The 17,238-nt window shown below is 49.1% G+C and overlaps 1 protein-coding gene across 1 annotated transcript in view; it reads left to right on the top strand.

The window, feature by feature from the left end:
* DGCR8 (DGCR8 microprocessor complex subunit) overlaps window positions 1–16,770 on the top strand; it is a 36,401-nt gene extending 19,631 nt beyond the window's left edge. Inside the window, exons 10-14 of the mRNA XM_080820878.1 lie at window positions 10,471–10,571; window positions 10,901–11,007; window positions 12,167–12,294; window positions 13,692–13,805; window positions 14,815–16,770. Of these exons, the coding sequence (XP_080677004.1) occupies window positions 10,471–10,571; window positions 10,901–11,007; window positions 12,167–12,294; window positions 13,692–13,805; window positions 14,815–14,898 (534 nt within the window). The 3' untranslated portion in view covers window positions 14,899–16,770. The remainder of the gene's footprint in view (window positions 1–10,470; window positions 10,572–10,900; window positions 11,008–12,166; window positions 12,295–13,691; window positions 13,806–14,814) is intronic.
* The last annotated feature ends 468 nt before the right edge of the window (window positions 16,771–17,238 follow it).

The raw sequence follows: 17,238 nt of genomic DNA, 5'->3' as shown, positions 1-17,238 counted from the left end.
AGTTATTTTCTCAGTGGTTGTCCTAACCACATTTCAGTCACATTTAAACTGAAAACAGTCTGGTTTGGACCATTGCCACCTTCAATCATATATAAAAATTTTGCTCCTCTGTAGCTCTGTTTACCCCCATGTTTGTGCTTTCACTGTCACAAATGATATCTTCCCATATATTGTGTCCGTAAACATGGATTTATAATTATTGCTTTATGTAGTTATCTTTTAATTAACGTAGAACAAAGAGTCAGAATATGTGTTTATACTGTCTTTTATGTACTGTAGTTACCTTTACTTTCTGTAGTGCCTTCAGTTTGTTAACAGTCTGTAGTGTTCCTTTTATTTCAGAGGGAAGGCTTTTAGTATTTCTTGGTGGACAGTTCTACTAGCAGTGGATTCTCTCAGGTTTTGTTGATCTGAGAATATCGTAACGATTCCCTTTTTTTTTTAATTTTTATTTTTTTAAAAAGATTTTTATTTATTCGACAGAGAGAGATCACAAGTAGGCGGAGAGATAGGCAGAGAGGGAGGGGAAGCAGGCTATCCGCTGTGCAGAGCCCGACGCAGGCCTCGATCCCAGGACCCTGAGATCACGACCTGAGCTGAAGGCAGAGGCTTAACCCACTGAGCCACGATTCCCTTTTTAAAAGCATAGTTTTGTGGGGCGCCTGGGTGGCTCAGTGGGTTGAAGCCCCCTCTGCCTTCGGCTCAGGTCATGATGCCAGGGTTCTGGGATTGAGCCCCGCGTCGGGCTCTCTGCTTGGCGGGGAGCCTGCTTCTCTGCCTACTTGTGATCTCTGTCTGTCAAATAAATAAATAAAATCTTTAAAAAAGAAAATTTAAAAGCATAGTTTTGTTACCGAATTCTTGGTTGACATTCTTTTCTTCATGGTGGGACTATGTCATCCTAGTGCCTTCTGGCCTCTACGATGAATGAGAAGTCAGCTGTTCATCTTACTGAGAGTCACGTTATTGATTAATTGTTTCTCTCTTACTGTTTCCAAGGTTTTCTCTTTGGCCTTTGACAGGGTATCTAGGTATAGATTTCTTTAGCTTACATTTTTGGAATTTGTTGAACTTCTTGAATATGTAATGTTTTTCATCTTTGGGAAGTTATAGACTTTGTTTCCTCACATATATTTTTTTGCTCTTTTATTTCTCCTCTCTTTCTGGGACTCCCATTATATGTAAGCTGGTACACTCCCACAGTATCCCACTGGTCTCCAACACACAGACATCATAGTCACTGGTCTTTTTCTTTTTTTTTTTTAATGTGCCTCAGACTGGATATTTTCAATATGCCCTTTTTTTTTTTTTTTTTTTTCTTCTCCTTCAAGTAGTCTCCATGCCTACCTAGCATGGAGCCCAACTAGTGCGGGGGCTTGAACTCGTGACCCTGAGATTGAGGGTCAGAAGCTTAACTGTTTGAGCCACCCAGGCACGCCTTCAGTTTGCCTATCTTAAGTTTGCTGATCTTTCTTCTGACCTAATCTGCTTTTGAACCCTCTAGTGAATTTTTTATAATTTCTGTGTCTTTATTGATACTCTGTTTGGTGAGATTATCATTCTTGTGGTTTCTTCTAATCTCTAATTCTTTAGACATGCTTTTTTTTTTTAAGTTTTTTGAGCATATTTATTATAGCTATTTTAAAGTCTGGTTTCCTCAGGGATGATTTCTTTTGTTGAAATCTGGGACATTTAAAATAATGTGGCAACTCTAGATACCAGATTACCTCCCCTTCCCAAGATTTGTTGTTTTTGCTGCTGTCGACTTATTAGTGATTTTGTTAGTTTGCTAACATTGGCAGAAGAACGTATCACAATCTGGGTGATTTAAACAGAAATTTTTTGCCTCACAATCGACATCTGCAAGTGTCAGCAGGGTTGGTTCCTTTTGGGGACTGGGAGGGAAGGATCTCTTTCAGGCCTCTTTCCCTCATTTGGAGATAGCTGTTGGAGATAAAAGAGGCTTTCTCCGTGTGTGTGTGTGTATTTGTTTCCAAATCTCCTCTTTTTTTTTTTTTTTTTTAAATATTTATTTATTTATTTGACAGACGGAGATCACAAGTAGGCAGAGGCAGGCAGAGAGAGAGGAGGAAGCAGGCTCCCCGCCGAGCAGAGAGCCCGATGCGGGGCTCGATCCCAGGACCCTGGGACCATGACCGGAGCCGAAGGCAGAGGCCTCAACCCACTGAGCCACCCAGGCGCCCCCCAAATCTCCTCTTTATATTGAATTTAGGGCCCACCCTAATGATCTCATTTTAACTTGATTATCTCTATAAGGCTGCAGAAAAGGTCACATAATAGCATACTGGGAGTTAGGATTTCAGTATATGAATTTATGAATATATGAATTTGTAGGGAGACATATTTCAGCTCATAACAGTGACTTTTCCAGTCTATTCTATGAAATCTAGATCAGATATTTCTTTTTTTTTTTTTTTTTTTAAAGATTTTATTTATTTGACAGACGCAGATCACAAGTAGGCAGAGAGGCAGGCAGAGAGAGAGGAGGAAGCAGGCTCCCCGCTGAGCAGAGAGCCCGATGCGGGGCTCGATCCCATAACACCAGGACCATGACCTGAGCCGGAGGCAGAGGCCTTAACCCACTGAGCCACCCAGGCGCCCCTAGATCAGATATTTCTTGACCTAAACCAGAAAGTCTCCTTTGCCAGGGGACTTTTTATGCATGTTGGGGTCACCTTTAATGCTCTAGTAGTTGACAACTGTATCTTAGCCTTTACTTCCCACTTGCACAGAGCTTCCAGATCAATTGGGTGGGAGATTTGGGCTTTCTTGGGTCTTTCCTGGGCATGCGCATGGCCACCTAGATCCCCAGACAAGTTAGAGCTTTTCAAAGTCCCTTAATGGGCATCTGTCTAATTCTCTACTTTCCCTTTTATGTTTTCTGACCTGCCTCTTGCTTGCCAGCTGGTATTCCAGTCTCACACAGTTGTAGTAGGAAACAGTTGTCAGTGATTATTTTTGACAGATTTCCTGGGAAGTTGGGGTATTCTCACAGAGTGAGCCTGAGTTGGATCACACAAAGGCAGGTTTTAAAATGGGGCTTTTCTGTAGACCTGCCACCAGGGCCTGATAGTGATGGTTCTCTGGGGTCGGAGTGTTGGGGAACCATCCTGCCTTCTTCAGTGGCTCTGGGGTTGTTGGTTCCTAAGGCTACTGTAGAGCTGGGAAGAGGAGACAGGAATGGGCCAAGTTAAAATGCTACAAAACTCATTGTCTTGCCAAAATCCAGTCATTTTTCTTGAATAAATGTTCCTTAGGTTGTTGTCTTTGTTTTATTTCCAGAATTCTGTAAACGTTGACTCTGACGAGTCTTGTTAATTCTGTGGAGGAGCGAGTTTCAGAGGTCCTTTATTCTGCCACTCTTGAAGCGCTTCAGGATGCATTTAAAGTTTTTTTTTCCCAGTCTTTTTAGACTGATACTATTACAAAATATGGCAGAGTGCCCGTGGCAGTCAGATGTCTGTATTCTCTGCTTTATTGTCATAGGTGGGCCACAGAGAGGTTGCAGAGCCTAATCCCCAGACACAATCTCAAAAGGACTAGGTCCTCCAGAAAAGCCTCACATCTTCAAGTCTAGGTCTGAAGAACCCAGCTGTGGGACAGCGGTATTCAGGGAGGCTTCCAGGGCATGTTGGAGAGCCTGGTACTTGGGCCCGTCCCCACAGCCCGCCAAGGCCCTTAGGACTGGTTGTTGCAGTTGATGACGCCTGGGCTGTATAGCTTACACGGCGCTCTGATACAGGGTAGCAGAAACGGGAAGGGTAACTGCCCTTCCAGTGCCGGGAGTTGGCCTGGCCTAGGCAGGCAGGGCATGTGTGGCTCCAGCAGCCTTTTTGGAGGATGGAACTTTACTTTGCCACAGCAGCTTCTCTGAGCAGGTTCCGCTGTTGACCCCCAGTGGAGAGCAGGGGATGGGTGGATGGCGGTGGGGGAATGGGAGGTCTTACAGGACCCACATCCACTTGTCTGTGGCTATTATTGTGGTAAAGTTTAAAGTAACTCAGTAAATGACAGTTGACTTGAAAAATTTTTGACTTGTTGCGATAATGGAAAATTCTCCAGGGTTAGTAGAGCAAGGGTTAGGAATGGCTGGTTTCAAGATAACATCCAAGACAATTTATATTTCGTGTTGTGGCCTTCACAATACCACCATCTTGCTTGGTTGGTGGTTGAATGAATAAGCAGCTCAGTCCAGTTTTTAATCTGAAAGTCTCTGGTTTCTCTGGCTATGGTTCACTTTCGTGTTTGGCATCATTGTAGTTCCCTAAGCAGGGACTGCCCGGTTTCAGTCTGGCCAGCACAGGGACCCAGGGTATGTTCTGTGGCTCCTAGAGCCTTGGCAGGATATGTGTGTTGCACAGTGTCCAGTTCCCTGCTCTGGTCCAGCTGCCCTTTGCAGCCTGCCACCTGCATTGTGGCCTCCTCATAGTGGCCATGCAGTGGGATGTGCACCTGGAGGGCTGCAGGCTCTCCCTAAGCTGTACCATCAACCCTGTCACTGCCTCACACCTGGTGATCAGAGGCCTGGGGTTACTTACCTCTTCTCTTTTGGAGGTGCATGGCTTTGACAGTGACCAGCTGGCAGTCTTTGTGCTCTGTTCTTTCATCCTCCACCTTTCTTCCTGCCCTCAGTGTGCAAGGTCATTGTGGCTGCACCCTTTTCCTTGCATTTGCCCGAGGCATTTGTGGGACAGATGCTGTGGGTTTCTGGAATTTGTGCCTCGGGGCTGTGTGGATTGTAGTAAGATTCAGATTCTGGTCCTGTACTCTGGGGCTTTTCTGGAAAGTGAGGGATCTTTCCAGAAATGACATCAGAAAATAGCCTGAGAAAGGTTTCCCTAGGTGGAGGAGGCCACATGGGCAGCTTGGAAATCCCAGGTTAAAGTTCCCTTGTTCACACAAGGGGCTTTATCATGTCAGTTCTCCCAGTTCTCTGACATCAGCGAGGGGTGTACAACTTTGGTCAGTTCTCACCCTGTCTACGTGGAGTTGGCTCAGTACCAAAAGACTGTATGCTTCACACTCTGGCCACCAGTGGGGTGCCCGGGCCACCCACATTGGCCAGCCAACTACAGATTCAGGGGTTCACATGACTTCCCTCAGGTACATTAATTTGCTTGAATTAGAGCTTATTTATTTATTTATTTGACAGGCAGAGATCACAAGTAGGCAGAGAGGCAGGCAGAGAGAGAGGGAGAAGCAGGTTCCCTGCGGAGCAGAGAGCCCAATGCAGGGCTCTATCCCAGAACCCTGAGATCATGACCTGAGCCAAAGGCAGAGGACTAACCCACTGAGCCACCCAGGTGCCCCGAATTAGAGCTTTTTTAGACTCTGTTCTCAAAACACAGGGAAAAACTTTGTTTACTGGTTTATTATAAAGGATACAAATGGACAGCCAGACGAACAGGTCCTTAATTGTGTTTCATCTTTCTGGTGACCAGTCCGATCATGAAGTTCCCATCATGAAACTATCTAGGGTCCCCACCTACCCCTCCTAGTCTCCTCATTAGCATAAACTCAGGTGAGGGCCAGAGGGGCTCATTTGAAGAACAAAAGATACACCTATCACTGAGGAAATTCTAAGGGTTTTAGAAGCTCCATGCCAGGAACTAGATACAAGGATACAAATATGTGCCCAGTGACCAAAATTGTCCTCATTCTCTGGAGAAGTTTTTTGACACTTAGAATTTAGTTTTATGTGTGTGCACACATACACATTTGTATTTTTCCCTTGTTTTAAAATTTGTCAAGAGAAGAAAGTAGCTTCTCTGTCAGGTTGGATGTGTTAGAGCAGCTCAGCCCTGACTGATTTTGCTGTCTTGCTCCTAAAAAATTGTGACAGTGTTTCTGTCATATCCTTGTGAGTAGCTCGGTAGGTGGTGGCCACTCTTTCCCATGATGCCTCTGTGGAGGTTTGGTGCCAGAGCTGGGGCTGTGGGGTAGCATTCCCTTCTTATGTGGACTCCAGGGGGTGAGGGGACGGTAGGATGTCAAGGTGGGCTGGGGGGCCCTGGTTCTTTGGGAGCTCTCGCTGTGTCCTGCTGTCCTTGAGGTGCAGTGGCACGAAGTTAACACACAATGGTGGCATGGATATATAGAACATCCAGAGTGTGAGAGCTGCCGTGTGGGCAGGACGTGCTTGGTGTTGATTAAAAAGGCAAAAACAGGGGTGCCTGGGTGGCTCAGTTGGTTAAGCAACTGCCTTCGGCTCAGATCATGATCCTGGAGTCCCAGGATCCAGTCACACATCGGGCTCCTGCTTGGCAGAGAGTTTGCTTCTCCCCTCTCATGTTCTCTCTCTTTCTCAAAGAAATAAATAAAATCTTAAAAAGAAAAAGAAAAAGAAAAAACTGAAACAGAGTGCCTGGTTGGTTCAGTCTTTAAGCTTCTGCCTTTGGCTCTGGTCATGATCTCAGGATCCTGTGATCGAGCTCCACATCGGGCTCCCTTCTCCACGGAGAGCCTGCTTCTCCCTCTCCCTCTGCTTGTGTTCCCTCTCTTGCTGTGTACCTCCCTGTCAAATAAATAAATAAAATCTTAAAAAAAAAAAAGCGAAAACACAGGACCAGAACTGGCACTGTGCCCACTCATAAGACCTGGGGTAATTTTTTTTTCTCAGTATATTATTGCTTTTTAGATAGCTGTGGGTTCTGGTTGGTTCGTGGTTGTTCTAGAATTTAGGTATTAGTGACCTGTTGTTTTTGCCTTTTTGGTCCCCCCCCCACAATTTACTTACACAATTTACTTACACAATTTACTTACAATTTAATTTATAGAGAGTTAAATGCACTTTTGGGTAGACATTTGTGAGTTTTGAACCATGCCTGTCGTTTTGTCACATTTGTCACATTTGTCACATTTGTAACCCACAGCACAATCAAGACAGAACATTTTCAAATCTTCTTCCCCTCCCAATTCTCTTGAACTGTCCTTTTGTAGTCAGAATTCTCTCTTTTCACCCTGCTAGGCATTGAGCTGTCTTCCTAGGTTAGCCAATTCCCAAATGTCTTATCAGTGGAGTCCCAGGGTAGGTAGCCTGAGAACCAGGCTCCAACTCAGTGATGCACGTAGGATTCGTCTCTGTTGGTGCCTGTGTTGATGGTTGGGTTGTTTTTGCTGCTGACTGTGTCGATGGTTGGGTTGTTTTTGCTGCTGACTGCCCACTATAGGGCAGTGCTGGGTGTGTTCTTCTTTTTGATTGAGGGGTGTTGAACACATTTCCAGTTTTGGGTGTTTAGCACTTAGTTGCTACGAGGCTGTCAGGGTTTTCCCTATGAGCGTAGTTAAGTAAACACCCAAGATGGCCTTGCTGGGCAGTACGGTAGATGTGTTTTCAACTGGATGCCTTTGCACATCTGTGGAGAGCAGCATGTATGTGTGTGTGGGTCTGTCTCTACATTTGGTTCTGTCTCTTTGGTCTATGTGTCAGTCCCTTCAATGCCACACATTCTTAATGAGATGAATTTTTTTTTTTTAAAGATTGATTTATTTGAGAGAGAGCGAGTGTGGCAGGGCAGAGGGTATAGTATCCCAAGCAGATTCCTCACTGAGTGGGGAGCCCAATGCAGGGCTCAGTCTCATGACCCTAAGATCCCCACCTGAGCTGAGACCAAGAGTCAGATGCGTAACTGACTGTGCCATCCAGGTGCCCCAGTGACATGAATTCTTGAAATCAGATTGTGAACCCTCCAACTTTGTTGCTCCTTTGCCCTTACATATAGAAGCAGTATGTCAGTAGGGAAAGTTCTGTTGAGATTCTGATTGGAATTGTGTTACATCTGTAGATAAATTTGGCGAGAATGTATTTCCTAACAGTATGGAGTCTTTTGGCTCACAAGCCCAGTGTGTCTCCCCATTTATTGAGGTTTTCTTCCATGTCATTTTATTGTTGCTTGGTCATCTCCAGTGTTCAAATCCTGCATTCATTTTCTTGGATTTAGACAGAAGTGTTTCATACGTGTTTGGGAACTGTTGTGAGTAGCACTTTGGTTTCAGTCCTGACTGTGGATTGCTAGTGTAGAGAGACGGAATTTACTGTCTGTATGTTGACTGTGTATCTTGCATCTTCACTAACTGTATTATTCTAGTGCTTTTTCTGTAGATATTTTTGGAATTCTGTGTACAGAGTAGGCTGACTGTGATTAAAGATGGTTGAATTTCTTCCTTTCCAATCTGGGTGCCTTTTGTTTCTTTTTCTTGGCTTGCTGCTCTGGCTAGAAGCTCCAATACATGGTGAGTAGCAGTGGGGAGAGCAGCCATCCTAGTCTTGTTCCCAATCTTAGGCGGGAGTGATCCAGCCTCTGACCACAGATTGTGATGTTAGCTGTCAGTTTTTTGTTGGTGCCCTCTATCTCGTTGAGGACAGGTTCTTCTATTCTGGGTTTGTTGAGTGTTCTTATCATGAAAGGGTGTTGACAGTTTGTCAAATGCCCTTTCTGCAGCTATTGATATGATAGGCCTTTTCCTCTTTAATTTGTTGATAGAGTGAATTTTGTTGATTTATTTAAAAACTGCATTCCTGGGATAACTCCTACTTGGGCATTACATATATTTGTTTATATTTGTTACTGGTTGTGAATTGCTAATACTGTCTAGGATTTTTACACATGTGTTCATGAGGGATATCAGATTGTAATTTTCTCTTTGTCAGGTGTTAATAACAGGGTACTACTAACATCATAAAATGAATTGGCAATTGTCCCTCCTCTTAAGGTTTTTTGGAAGGTCGTCTAGAATTGGTGTGTCCCCCGCCTCTTACATGTTTGGCAGTTGTCACCAATGAAGCCATCTGCATATGGAGTTTTCTCTGCAGGAAAGTTATAACTACGAATTCAGCTTCTTGAAAAGGGCAGTTTGGGTAGTTTGCATTTTTCAAGGAGTTAGTCCATTTTCTCTGAATTGTTGAATTTATGGGTGCTGGGCTGTCCGTGGTGCTCCCTCATGGTCCTTAAGTGTCTGTTGGGCATAGGCTTCTATGTAAGGCTTCTTCCATACCGTTGTCAGTGGGTCACTTTTGCCCTTTGTGCTGCATTTCCTATCTGTCCCTTGCAGGTTAACCATCAGCCACATGTGGCTATGGCACCTGGTATGGGTAATTGTGGCGTGGGCCTTTGCCAGCGGCTCTTGGGTGTCTTTGGGCTTCTGAGTGGGTGTTCTCCAGCTGTGTATGTGTGCCTTGGCTCTTTCAGGGAGGATCCTGAGCACATAGCTGTTTTTTTACCTGATCAGCCTGGTCCATAGCCCAGGTGCTGGCTGCTAGTTAGAGACTGGTCCTCGTAGGCTGAGTGAGAGAGCCAGCCACCGCTGATGGTTTGGCTACTTGGCCTGCCACTGAGGATGGGGCCAGGGCTTGATGTCTTGGTGAATAACTTTCCCTGGAAACGGATCCCCGCTGATATGGACACTTGTAAGTGGAGGTATCTTGTGGGGACCTGTTGGAAGACAATAGCCAAATGGGAGATTTTCAGCTCATCAGAATCAGCAGTCCTCTTCAGAAATAGTGCCTTGCTTTTCTTGACTCCGTTGTGTCTGCTGGTGGAGGGAGAGGAACCCCTGCCTCCCTGCCCAGAGGAGCAGTGTTACGTTCTTATAAGAAGAGGGAGGGAGGTGGAGAAAGGGCCATGCGGAGATGGGAGCGGTGCTGCCACAAGCCAAGGAAAGTGTGGGGCTGTCAGTACCCAGGAAAGCCAAGAAAGGATCTCCTTGAGAGTTTTCAGAGGGAATGTGGCCTGCTGACTTATTTTGGACTTTTGGCCTCCAGAATTGTGAGAAAATAAGCCACCCACTTTGTGGTACATTGTTACGGCAGCCCCGAAGCCCAGCAGTCCCCAACAGGGAGGTGGGCTATGCTGAGTGGGTAGGTCATGGCCTCCCTTCACTGGGGTGGCTCAGCAGAGGCCCAAGCCTTGTTGGGGTCACAGCCACTTCCTGGCTGCCGCCTGCCTCTGTTGTGCAGAACTTCCCTTTTTTCTCCTAACATATTGGTTAGGTGGTGTCTCACTAGTGGTTGGTTTCAGAGCCAGGATGGATGACTTTGTTTGAAACGGGAGCCAGCCAGGCCTTTTGCAGCTTTCAGGAGGCTTGTCCTTTTTTAGAATACACTGCTTTTGTCTGACTTAGTGTCTCTCTTCTATAATCTCACGAAGATCTCCACATTTTTCTCCTAAGGTTGTCTGTCTTTAGATTTCTAAGTGTCTGATTGCACTTAGATTCAGAAAAGGCTCCCAGGCAGCACCAGGCTCTGTTGCAGCATGTTCTCCCCAACCTAGTACAGCACTGCTCGTCCTGTCCCAGGGGGCAACTGGACAGTGAGGTGGGGCTATGACCTGCTCCTTGAGAGGCAGTTAAAGAGGACAGGGAACTTCTGGGGAAAGCAGACAGCATGGGGAGCAGCCCTGCGTGTCCAGCAGGCTTGGTCCAGCACTTAGGAGTGGCTTCCTTGTTTTGTAGTATTTTAACCACATCAGTATTGAGGACTCACGGGTCTACGAGCTGACCAGCAAGGCCGGACTGTTGTCTCCCTATCAGATCCTCCACGAGTGCCTTAAAAGGTAGGGCGGGTGCTTCCCCTCCTGAGAGGGGTTATGGGGGCTTCTCTTTTAGTGCCCAGTGTCTTTATTAGCCATTTATCCTGGCTTAAGAGGTGCTGTTAAAGACTGGGTTGACAGGTGTTCAGTGCGTGCACAGAGGCCCCTCGTGCCTGGCGGTCAGTCAGAGTCCATGAGATCAGATCTGGCATGAAGAGTGTCCTCCTCCGCTGAGAAGCGGTTTGGGGAAAGGGCTGGCATGGTCTTCATCAAAGAGCCTTTCAAGGGCTTTCCTGAAGTTCTTTCCTCCTTTCGCAGCTGATGTCACCTGTTGTCTCTGTTTTTTCTTAAAGAAACCATGGAATGGGTGACACATCCATCAAGTTTGAAGTGGTTCCTGGTAAAAACCAGAAGAGCGAATATGTCATGGCGTGTGGCAAGCACACAGTGCGCGGCTGGTGTAAGCCTTGCCCCCCTGCTTCGCGCTGCCCTGTCACAATTTCCTGTGACTGCTGGGGAGGGTGTATCCTGCCGTGTGGCTTCTCTGGCAGCCCTGAGCCTCTGTGGCTGGGTCTCTGGCCACTGCTATGGCACTTTCTTGAGCTCCTGCCTTGGGTGCTGACCACCTGTGCTGTGTCTACTGGCCTCTCCTCTCGGCCTCTGAAAGCCAGCCACCCTAAGGCAGGGCTGTGGGAGTCCTGCCCACACCATTCCTGTCCTCCTGGTTCCTGGGATTGGGCTGGTTGTTTGGGTTAGACCGTGTGGTCCCTGTGGCAGGAGGAGGGGTTTCCTGAATGGCCACAGAGCCTCTAGCTTGCCATACTCTGTGTCCCCGTGTTCTGGTGTCTGTGTGCACCACGTACACTCCTTACTGAATTTGGTTTTTGGAGTAACCACTTTTTTAAAACATTATTTTAAAAGGAAACCGTGTATGACTATCATAAACACAAAACCAGTGCTATTTAGATTGGAAGGTAACATAGTAGTTGTCTCTGGGAAAATTGCAGAATCACTTAGAGACCCAGCTGTCCCCGTGATCCAGCAGACACCTGTCCTCATGGAACTACCTTCCGGAGCAGGCAGGCGGGGCAGAGGACGAATGCTGGCACCACTGACCCCCCTGTCTGAGAAGCGTGGCCAGCCTTGCTCTGCCTGGCCATAGATGGCTTCTGGCACTCACTGTTCTCCAGACCACTCTGCTCCTTGGCCCTGCCTTCCCTCTGCATAGAAACCCCTCTAAAGTGCATGCACCCTCTGGAAACTTCTCTGGGCTTTCTGGCGGAGTCTCCCCTCCCCTCTGCCTGCCAACACCCATTGTTGCTTGTCTGTGGTTCTGGAAGTGTGGGGGTGGTGGGAGGGAGGCCTCATCAGCTATGCCTGTGCTGAGTTCATGAAGCCCCCAAGGGGGTTCTTCTGCAAAGTGGGGTGGGATGGCTCCTGGCCTCAGCTTTGTGAGACCTGGTGCCCAGTGCAGGGCTAGAACACATCTGTACCCCATCTTCTAGAACATACCCTCAGGTGGGCTGGGAGCACAGCAGGCGTGCTCCTGTTTAGGAGAGGTGGCCATGTTGACAGCTGGGTGGTAGGGATTCCCTCTCCACATTTTGTCTTCCTCGCAGGTAAGAATAAGAGAGTTGGGAAACAGTTGGCCTCTCAGAAAATCCTTCAGCTGCTGCACCCACATGTCAAGAACTGGGGGTCTTTACTTCGCATGTATGGCCGCGAAAGCAGCAAGATGGTCAAACAGGTAACTGGGCCCCCACCGTGGAGCACGTGTTTGGGGTCCCGCTGTCCCAGGGGCAAAGTTGGGCAGCTCTGCTCTTGTTCAGTGCTGCCTCTTGGACCCTCTACTGGGCATGTCTGTGACCTTGGGGGATGGGAGGTCATTTCTGCTGTGTGGCACTGGCTGTATGGGAAGGGCTGCCCAGCAGGAGGTGCAGGTGGTGGGTGCTGCCAGCCTAAGTGGAGAGGAAGCTTCTCAGCTAAGTCCTGTTGTCTTATCTGCTGCGCTGCACAGGGCTGGAAGCCCTTGGATTAGTTTGAGGACCTCTAGGAGCTTGAGAGAGAGTAAGAGATGCAGGACAGCTTTTCCTGGCTATAAATATTGGTTTACCTTTAACTCAACAGTGTGAATGCGTCATCTAGTTAGTTTCTGCTGTTTTCCTGAGTTGCAGAGATTTAAATCAATACCCTTAGGTTTGTGTGCTTTGTGAGGTGGAAGGAAACATGGGGAGGTGTTTGTGGTTGTTAAGTTTTCCCCTAATGTTTCCAGAAATAGTTCGGGTTATTGGCACCTGAGTAAGCGGAGAGGTGGTCATTGTGGTATCCTTGAAGAGGCCCCCATTTTGGACTTGACAAGATGGAGTGAAGGAGGTGACACTGGGCCCCTAGAGTGCTTTGAGGAACCTCAAGATAGGAGTTGCTGAGAAAATTCAGATGTAGTGCAGATGAAGCTGACTTGTGCCTTTATGTCCCTTCCTTTTGTGCAGCATTTTGGTTGGACTAAGATTGAGAGGGAGAAAGCCTGCTTTGGCCCATGAGTGGAAACCCTTCCAAGCTTGGAGGGTGAGGGTCCGGTCTGGGCATAGCAGCCCCAGCTGACATCTTTCAGAGGACAGGTGGAGTCTGACACTCCTAGGCCCAGCAGGCGTTCTCAGAGATGGCCACTTCACCCAGGAAGGGCCTCAGGACAGCTTGGTCCCGTGCTGAAAGTCACAGGGCATGCAGAGAGCCCCGTGTCTGGGGCTGGTGGGCTCCCAGTGCCAGGGTGTGTCCCATTTGGCAGCGTGCTGTTGCTGCTGGCTGAGGCTGTGCTCTGGCCATTACGTTATGAGGGTCAGGGCAGGGCAAGTGCTCCGCGCCGACGGCAGGAGTTGGAGGCAGCTGCATGCTACGGTGCTTTTGCCTTATGAAGGGAAGAGGCCATAGCTTCTTCCTGCTGAGGGTGAGGCGGAAGTGGGGGTGGCATGGCCAGAAAGTGAGCTGGGGCAGCTGTGGACTGGTCTCGTTCTCTGCAGCTTTGTCAGTCTGCCAGTTGAGGGTGGGGCAGCCGGGGTGGGGTCATGCAGCTCTGGCCGCTGGCCACAATGTGTTGCTGAGGCCTGCCTAGGGCCCTCCTGAGAGCAAGGCGCCGTGCTCCCCCAGGAGACCTCGGACAAGAGCGTGATTGAGCTGCAGCAGTACGCCAAGAAGAACAAGCCAAACCTGCACATCCTGAGCAAGCTGCAGGAGGAGATGAAGAGGCTGGCCGAGGAGAGGGTGAGCAGGAGGCCCGGCCAGCACCCTGGCCATGGCCCCTCGACTCCCTCATCCCCTTGCACTTGGGAGGGGCGGGCTGAGTCAGGGTCACGCAGGCAGCTGTGGGGGTGACGTCAGGCTGCAGGAACCCGTCTCCGGCTCCTGGTGCCAGTGTAGTGCTCCCTCTTCCCAGTGAGCCCGCAGCACTTCCAGAGTACCTTTCCTTTTCTTTGTGTTTCAGCATTTATGGCATTTGCATCAAATCATGTCATTTTTTAGTTACATCATAGAGTTCTCAGCTCTGGCCTGCAGCTGTGAAGGGCTTGGCTTCTGGGTGTTTCTACTTAGTACCAGCTGTTTGAAGGCAGGGACAGTGCACCTGCCAGGCCTCCCTTACTCAGGGTCCATTGGGTGACAGACTGCCATCCCAGACCTCTACCTCAGGCCCTTGGCATTTCTGGAAGAGAGGAGCATGGTTCACAGAGCAGGTGGACCTGGGCAAGGCTTGGTGCTGGTCAACTTCCTCAAGCCACCTGCTCGACAGGCTTCTAGGCTAGGACCTTTTTTAGCTGTGGTATTTGCCCAGGCCCGTATAAAACCCTGAGAAGGGGGTATCTGCTGTTTGGCCTTTCTGGTGCAGGAGATGCCTCACCGCTGCCCTCAAGTTGGAGTAGGGAGAGAGATTCACCCATGTGGCTTGTCCCTGATGGCTGTAACTTTCTTGGCCCTTCACTTCTGGGTGTATTCTGAGTCCCAGGGAAGCACCAGCATGTAGTGCCCAGAGACAGCATCCAGGGAGACCCTGCCAGCCTCCCATCTGGCCCACTTCTCAGGCCTCCTCTCCCTCCACCTGGTATGGCAGAGCAGTGGTGCTCTCCTACTAGAGGCTACCTGGCACTAATGTGCTGAGCTCACCGTCCCCGTTCTCACCCCTCACATTGTTCCCTACCTTGGGCACCTCTTGCTTGAGCTTGGGCTCGGCCACATGTTCCCACATCATTGGCATCCCTGACCTTCGTTGTTCTTCCAGGAGGAGACTCGGAAGAAGCCCAAGATGTCTATTGTGGCGTCTGCCCAGCCTGGCGGCGAGCCCCTGTGCACTGTAGACGTGTGAGGGAGGCAGCAGGGTCAGGCGCGGGGACTGCCAGCTCTGCTGCCAGGGAGACCACCCGCCACTCACTCTGCAGCCTCGGGCCTCTGATCTGAGTTCCTCCCCTGCGGCCAGACATCCGAGGCCAGGGCCAGAGGGGTGGGGCTCTGGTGCACGGGGACAGCTGGGCCGCACAGCTCTTCCTTGGGGGCCACCCACAGGTCTGAGTGGATGTGTTCAAGGATGGACTCCGCTTACCCACCCGGGTGAGAGCCAAGAGCTTGGCAACAGCTGTGAATGACCTCTGCCTCTGGGGACTTGCTGCAGACTGGTTTGATGAAGGTTTTCATGAGTGTTAGTACGTGCACAGACAAGAGTAACAGACTGAGAAAGTGGTGGCCGAGTCCTATGGCACTCTGTTCCTCGGGTTCTCGAAGGCCACTGCAGGGGTCTGGTCAGAAGGTGCGTGCTGGCACCCCTGCCCCTTTCCTGCCTCTTGTGTTTTCCCTTTTACTCTGAAAAGGTTATAATAGGAAGGAGTATTTCAGACCTTTTTGGCTTAAAATAAACACAATTTTAGAATCCGCTATTTTTCAGAGATTGCAGGCGAGCCCTCAAGGTGATTCTTTTCCACTCCTGAAACCTGTTGCCAGTGGGAGTATGAAGTCTGCTGGTCTCTGCCTGGCTTGTTACCCTGGGCTGGCGTGTGGTTCATTTCTTCTGAGTAAGTCTTAATGTCCTAAAAACACGCCTTCTTAGACACCGAGGCCCTCTTCACTGGCCTCTGGCAACTTTTTACTAAAGATTTTTGCACAGTCAAGTCTATCTGTCCACCCGTCAATTTTTAAAGCTTTTATGATATTTTAGCATTTGGGAAGAAACTTTTACAGCGAGAGTAGGAGATAGATTTGGAATCACGTAGCAGATATAAACAAGTTAAGCATTTTAGCACGATTTTAGAAGAGGAAACCAAGACTGTTCATGTAGACCATCTGTGCTCACAAAGTGGCGCTCCTGCCTGGAGCTGGCACAAGCATGTGGAGGGCGGCGGTCTTGCCTATGACGGTGGCTGCACTGGATTTTAAGGGCACCTGCCCTGTGCAGCCAGGCCTCATGGCCACCTGTTCCTTTGATCAGCAGTCAGTGCTCTCCAGATGGCTCCTACGGACAGGTGCAATGGGTAGCTGTGTCCCTACCCTGAGCCCCAGGGGATGTGGGTGTGCTTGGGGCTCTGGGTTGTCCCCATGTGCAAGGTAGTGGTGGCCATCCACTCCCTGTTCCCAGGTCCTGTTCAGGGGTGCACTGTTGGCTGTAGGGGCCCACTGCTGGGCTGCATTGTCCACGGGCGTGCCTGTTCTCCATCCTGTCCCCCGTGGTTGGCATTGATGGCATTTGTTTTCAGGAATACAGAATGTCGGTCTTGCGTGCCACCCACAGTGTATCCCTTCCTTACCACCTATGTGACCGAGGTTGGCTTCTCTGTTGACCTTTATAAAACAAAACCTTCAAATCAAGTTGCTGTAATTAGACACTTGCTTCTGTCTTGCCTCCTGTCTGCAGCTGTGAATCATCATTTGACTATATGACTGTTTGCCCTCAGAACAGTCAGATGTGCCATTGTGAACCAAAGCTTTGTGCACACGTGTTAACTAGAGGCAGTGAGCCTTGCTGCAGCCTCCCCATGTCCTTCCTCTTGTATTCCCCCCCACTCCGTGGGGGTGTGAGTGTTGTGTGCACACAGCCATGCTGTGGGGGCGGAGGGCAGGGGGAGCCTGTGCTGATGCCACCTCCACTTGGCCACTGGTGGTCGTATACCTTCCAGGTGGCAGCTAAACTATGGCTGTAAGGGTGAGCCTTGATTGTCTGAACGCATAAAGCAAAACTGTCCCAAAAGGGAATGACTGGTGTTTCTTTCTTCTTAGCATGTGAGGCTGTGGACCTTCAACTCGACAGAAACAGCCCCTTTAGTCTGTGCCTGGTCACACTGTTCCTACAGCAGCTGGGCAGTATCCAATCCCAGCCCCAGCTCCCATGGTTTCCTTTCAGGGCTAGGCTGGGGACGGAACCTTACCTCACAAGGTATGGGGAAAATGGGCAGACCACGGGGCCTACCTGTGTAGATAGGCTGCCCCTTGTGGTGTGTTCTACCTTATGTGTACAGCTAGCTCTGGGCCATGAGATGTTTGTTTCCCTGGCATTAAGCATAAAACCTGATGCCACACTCTGCTCTGACTTGCCGCCATGCAGAGGGGATGGCAGAGTGCTAGCAGGAATGGAGGCTCAAGACTGGCTGCTCAGGGTGCCCTGTTGACCTTGCCCCCAGCACCTACAGTGGGTGGGCAAAAGGGAACGCTGTGTGCTAAG

The sequence above is a fragment of the Martes martes genome (genome assembly GCF_963455335.1).
Source record: "Martes martes genome assembly, chromosome: 13".
Lineage (NCBI taxonomy): Eukaryota > Metazoa > Chordata > Mammalia > Carnivora > Mustelidae > Martes > Martes martes.
The sequence above is the reverse complement of the archived record's forward strand: the minus strand, read 5'-3'. Positions and strand labels throughout refer to the sequence as shown.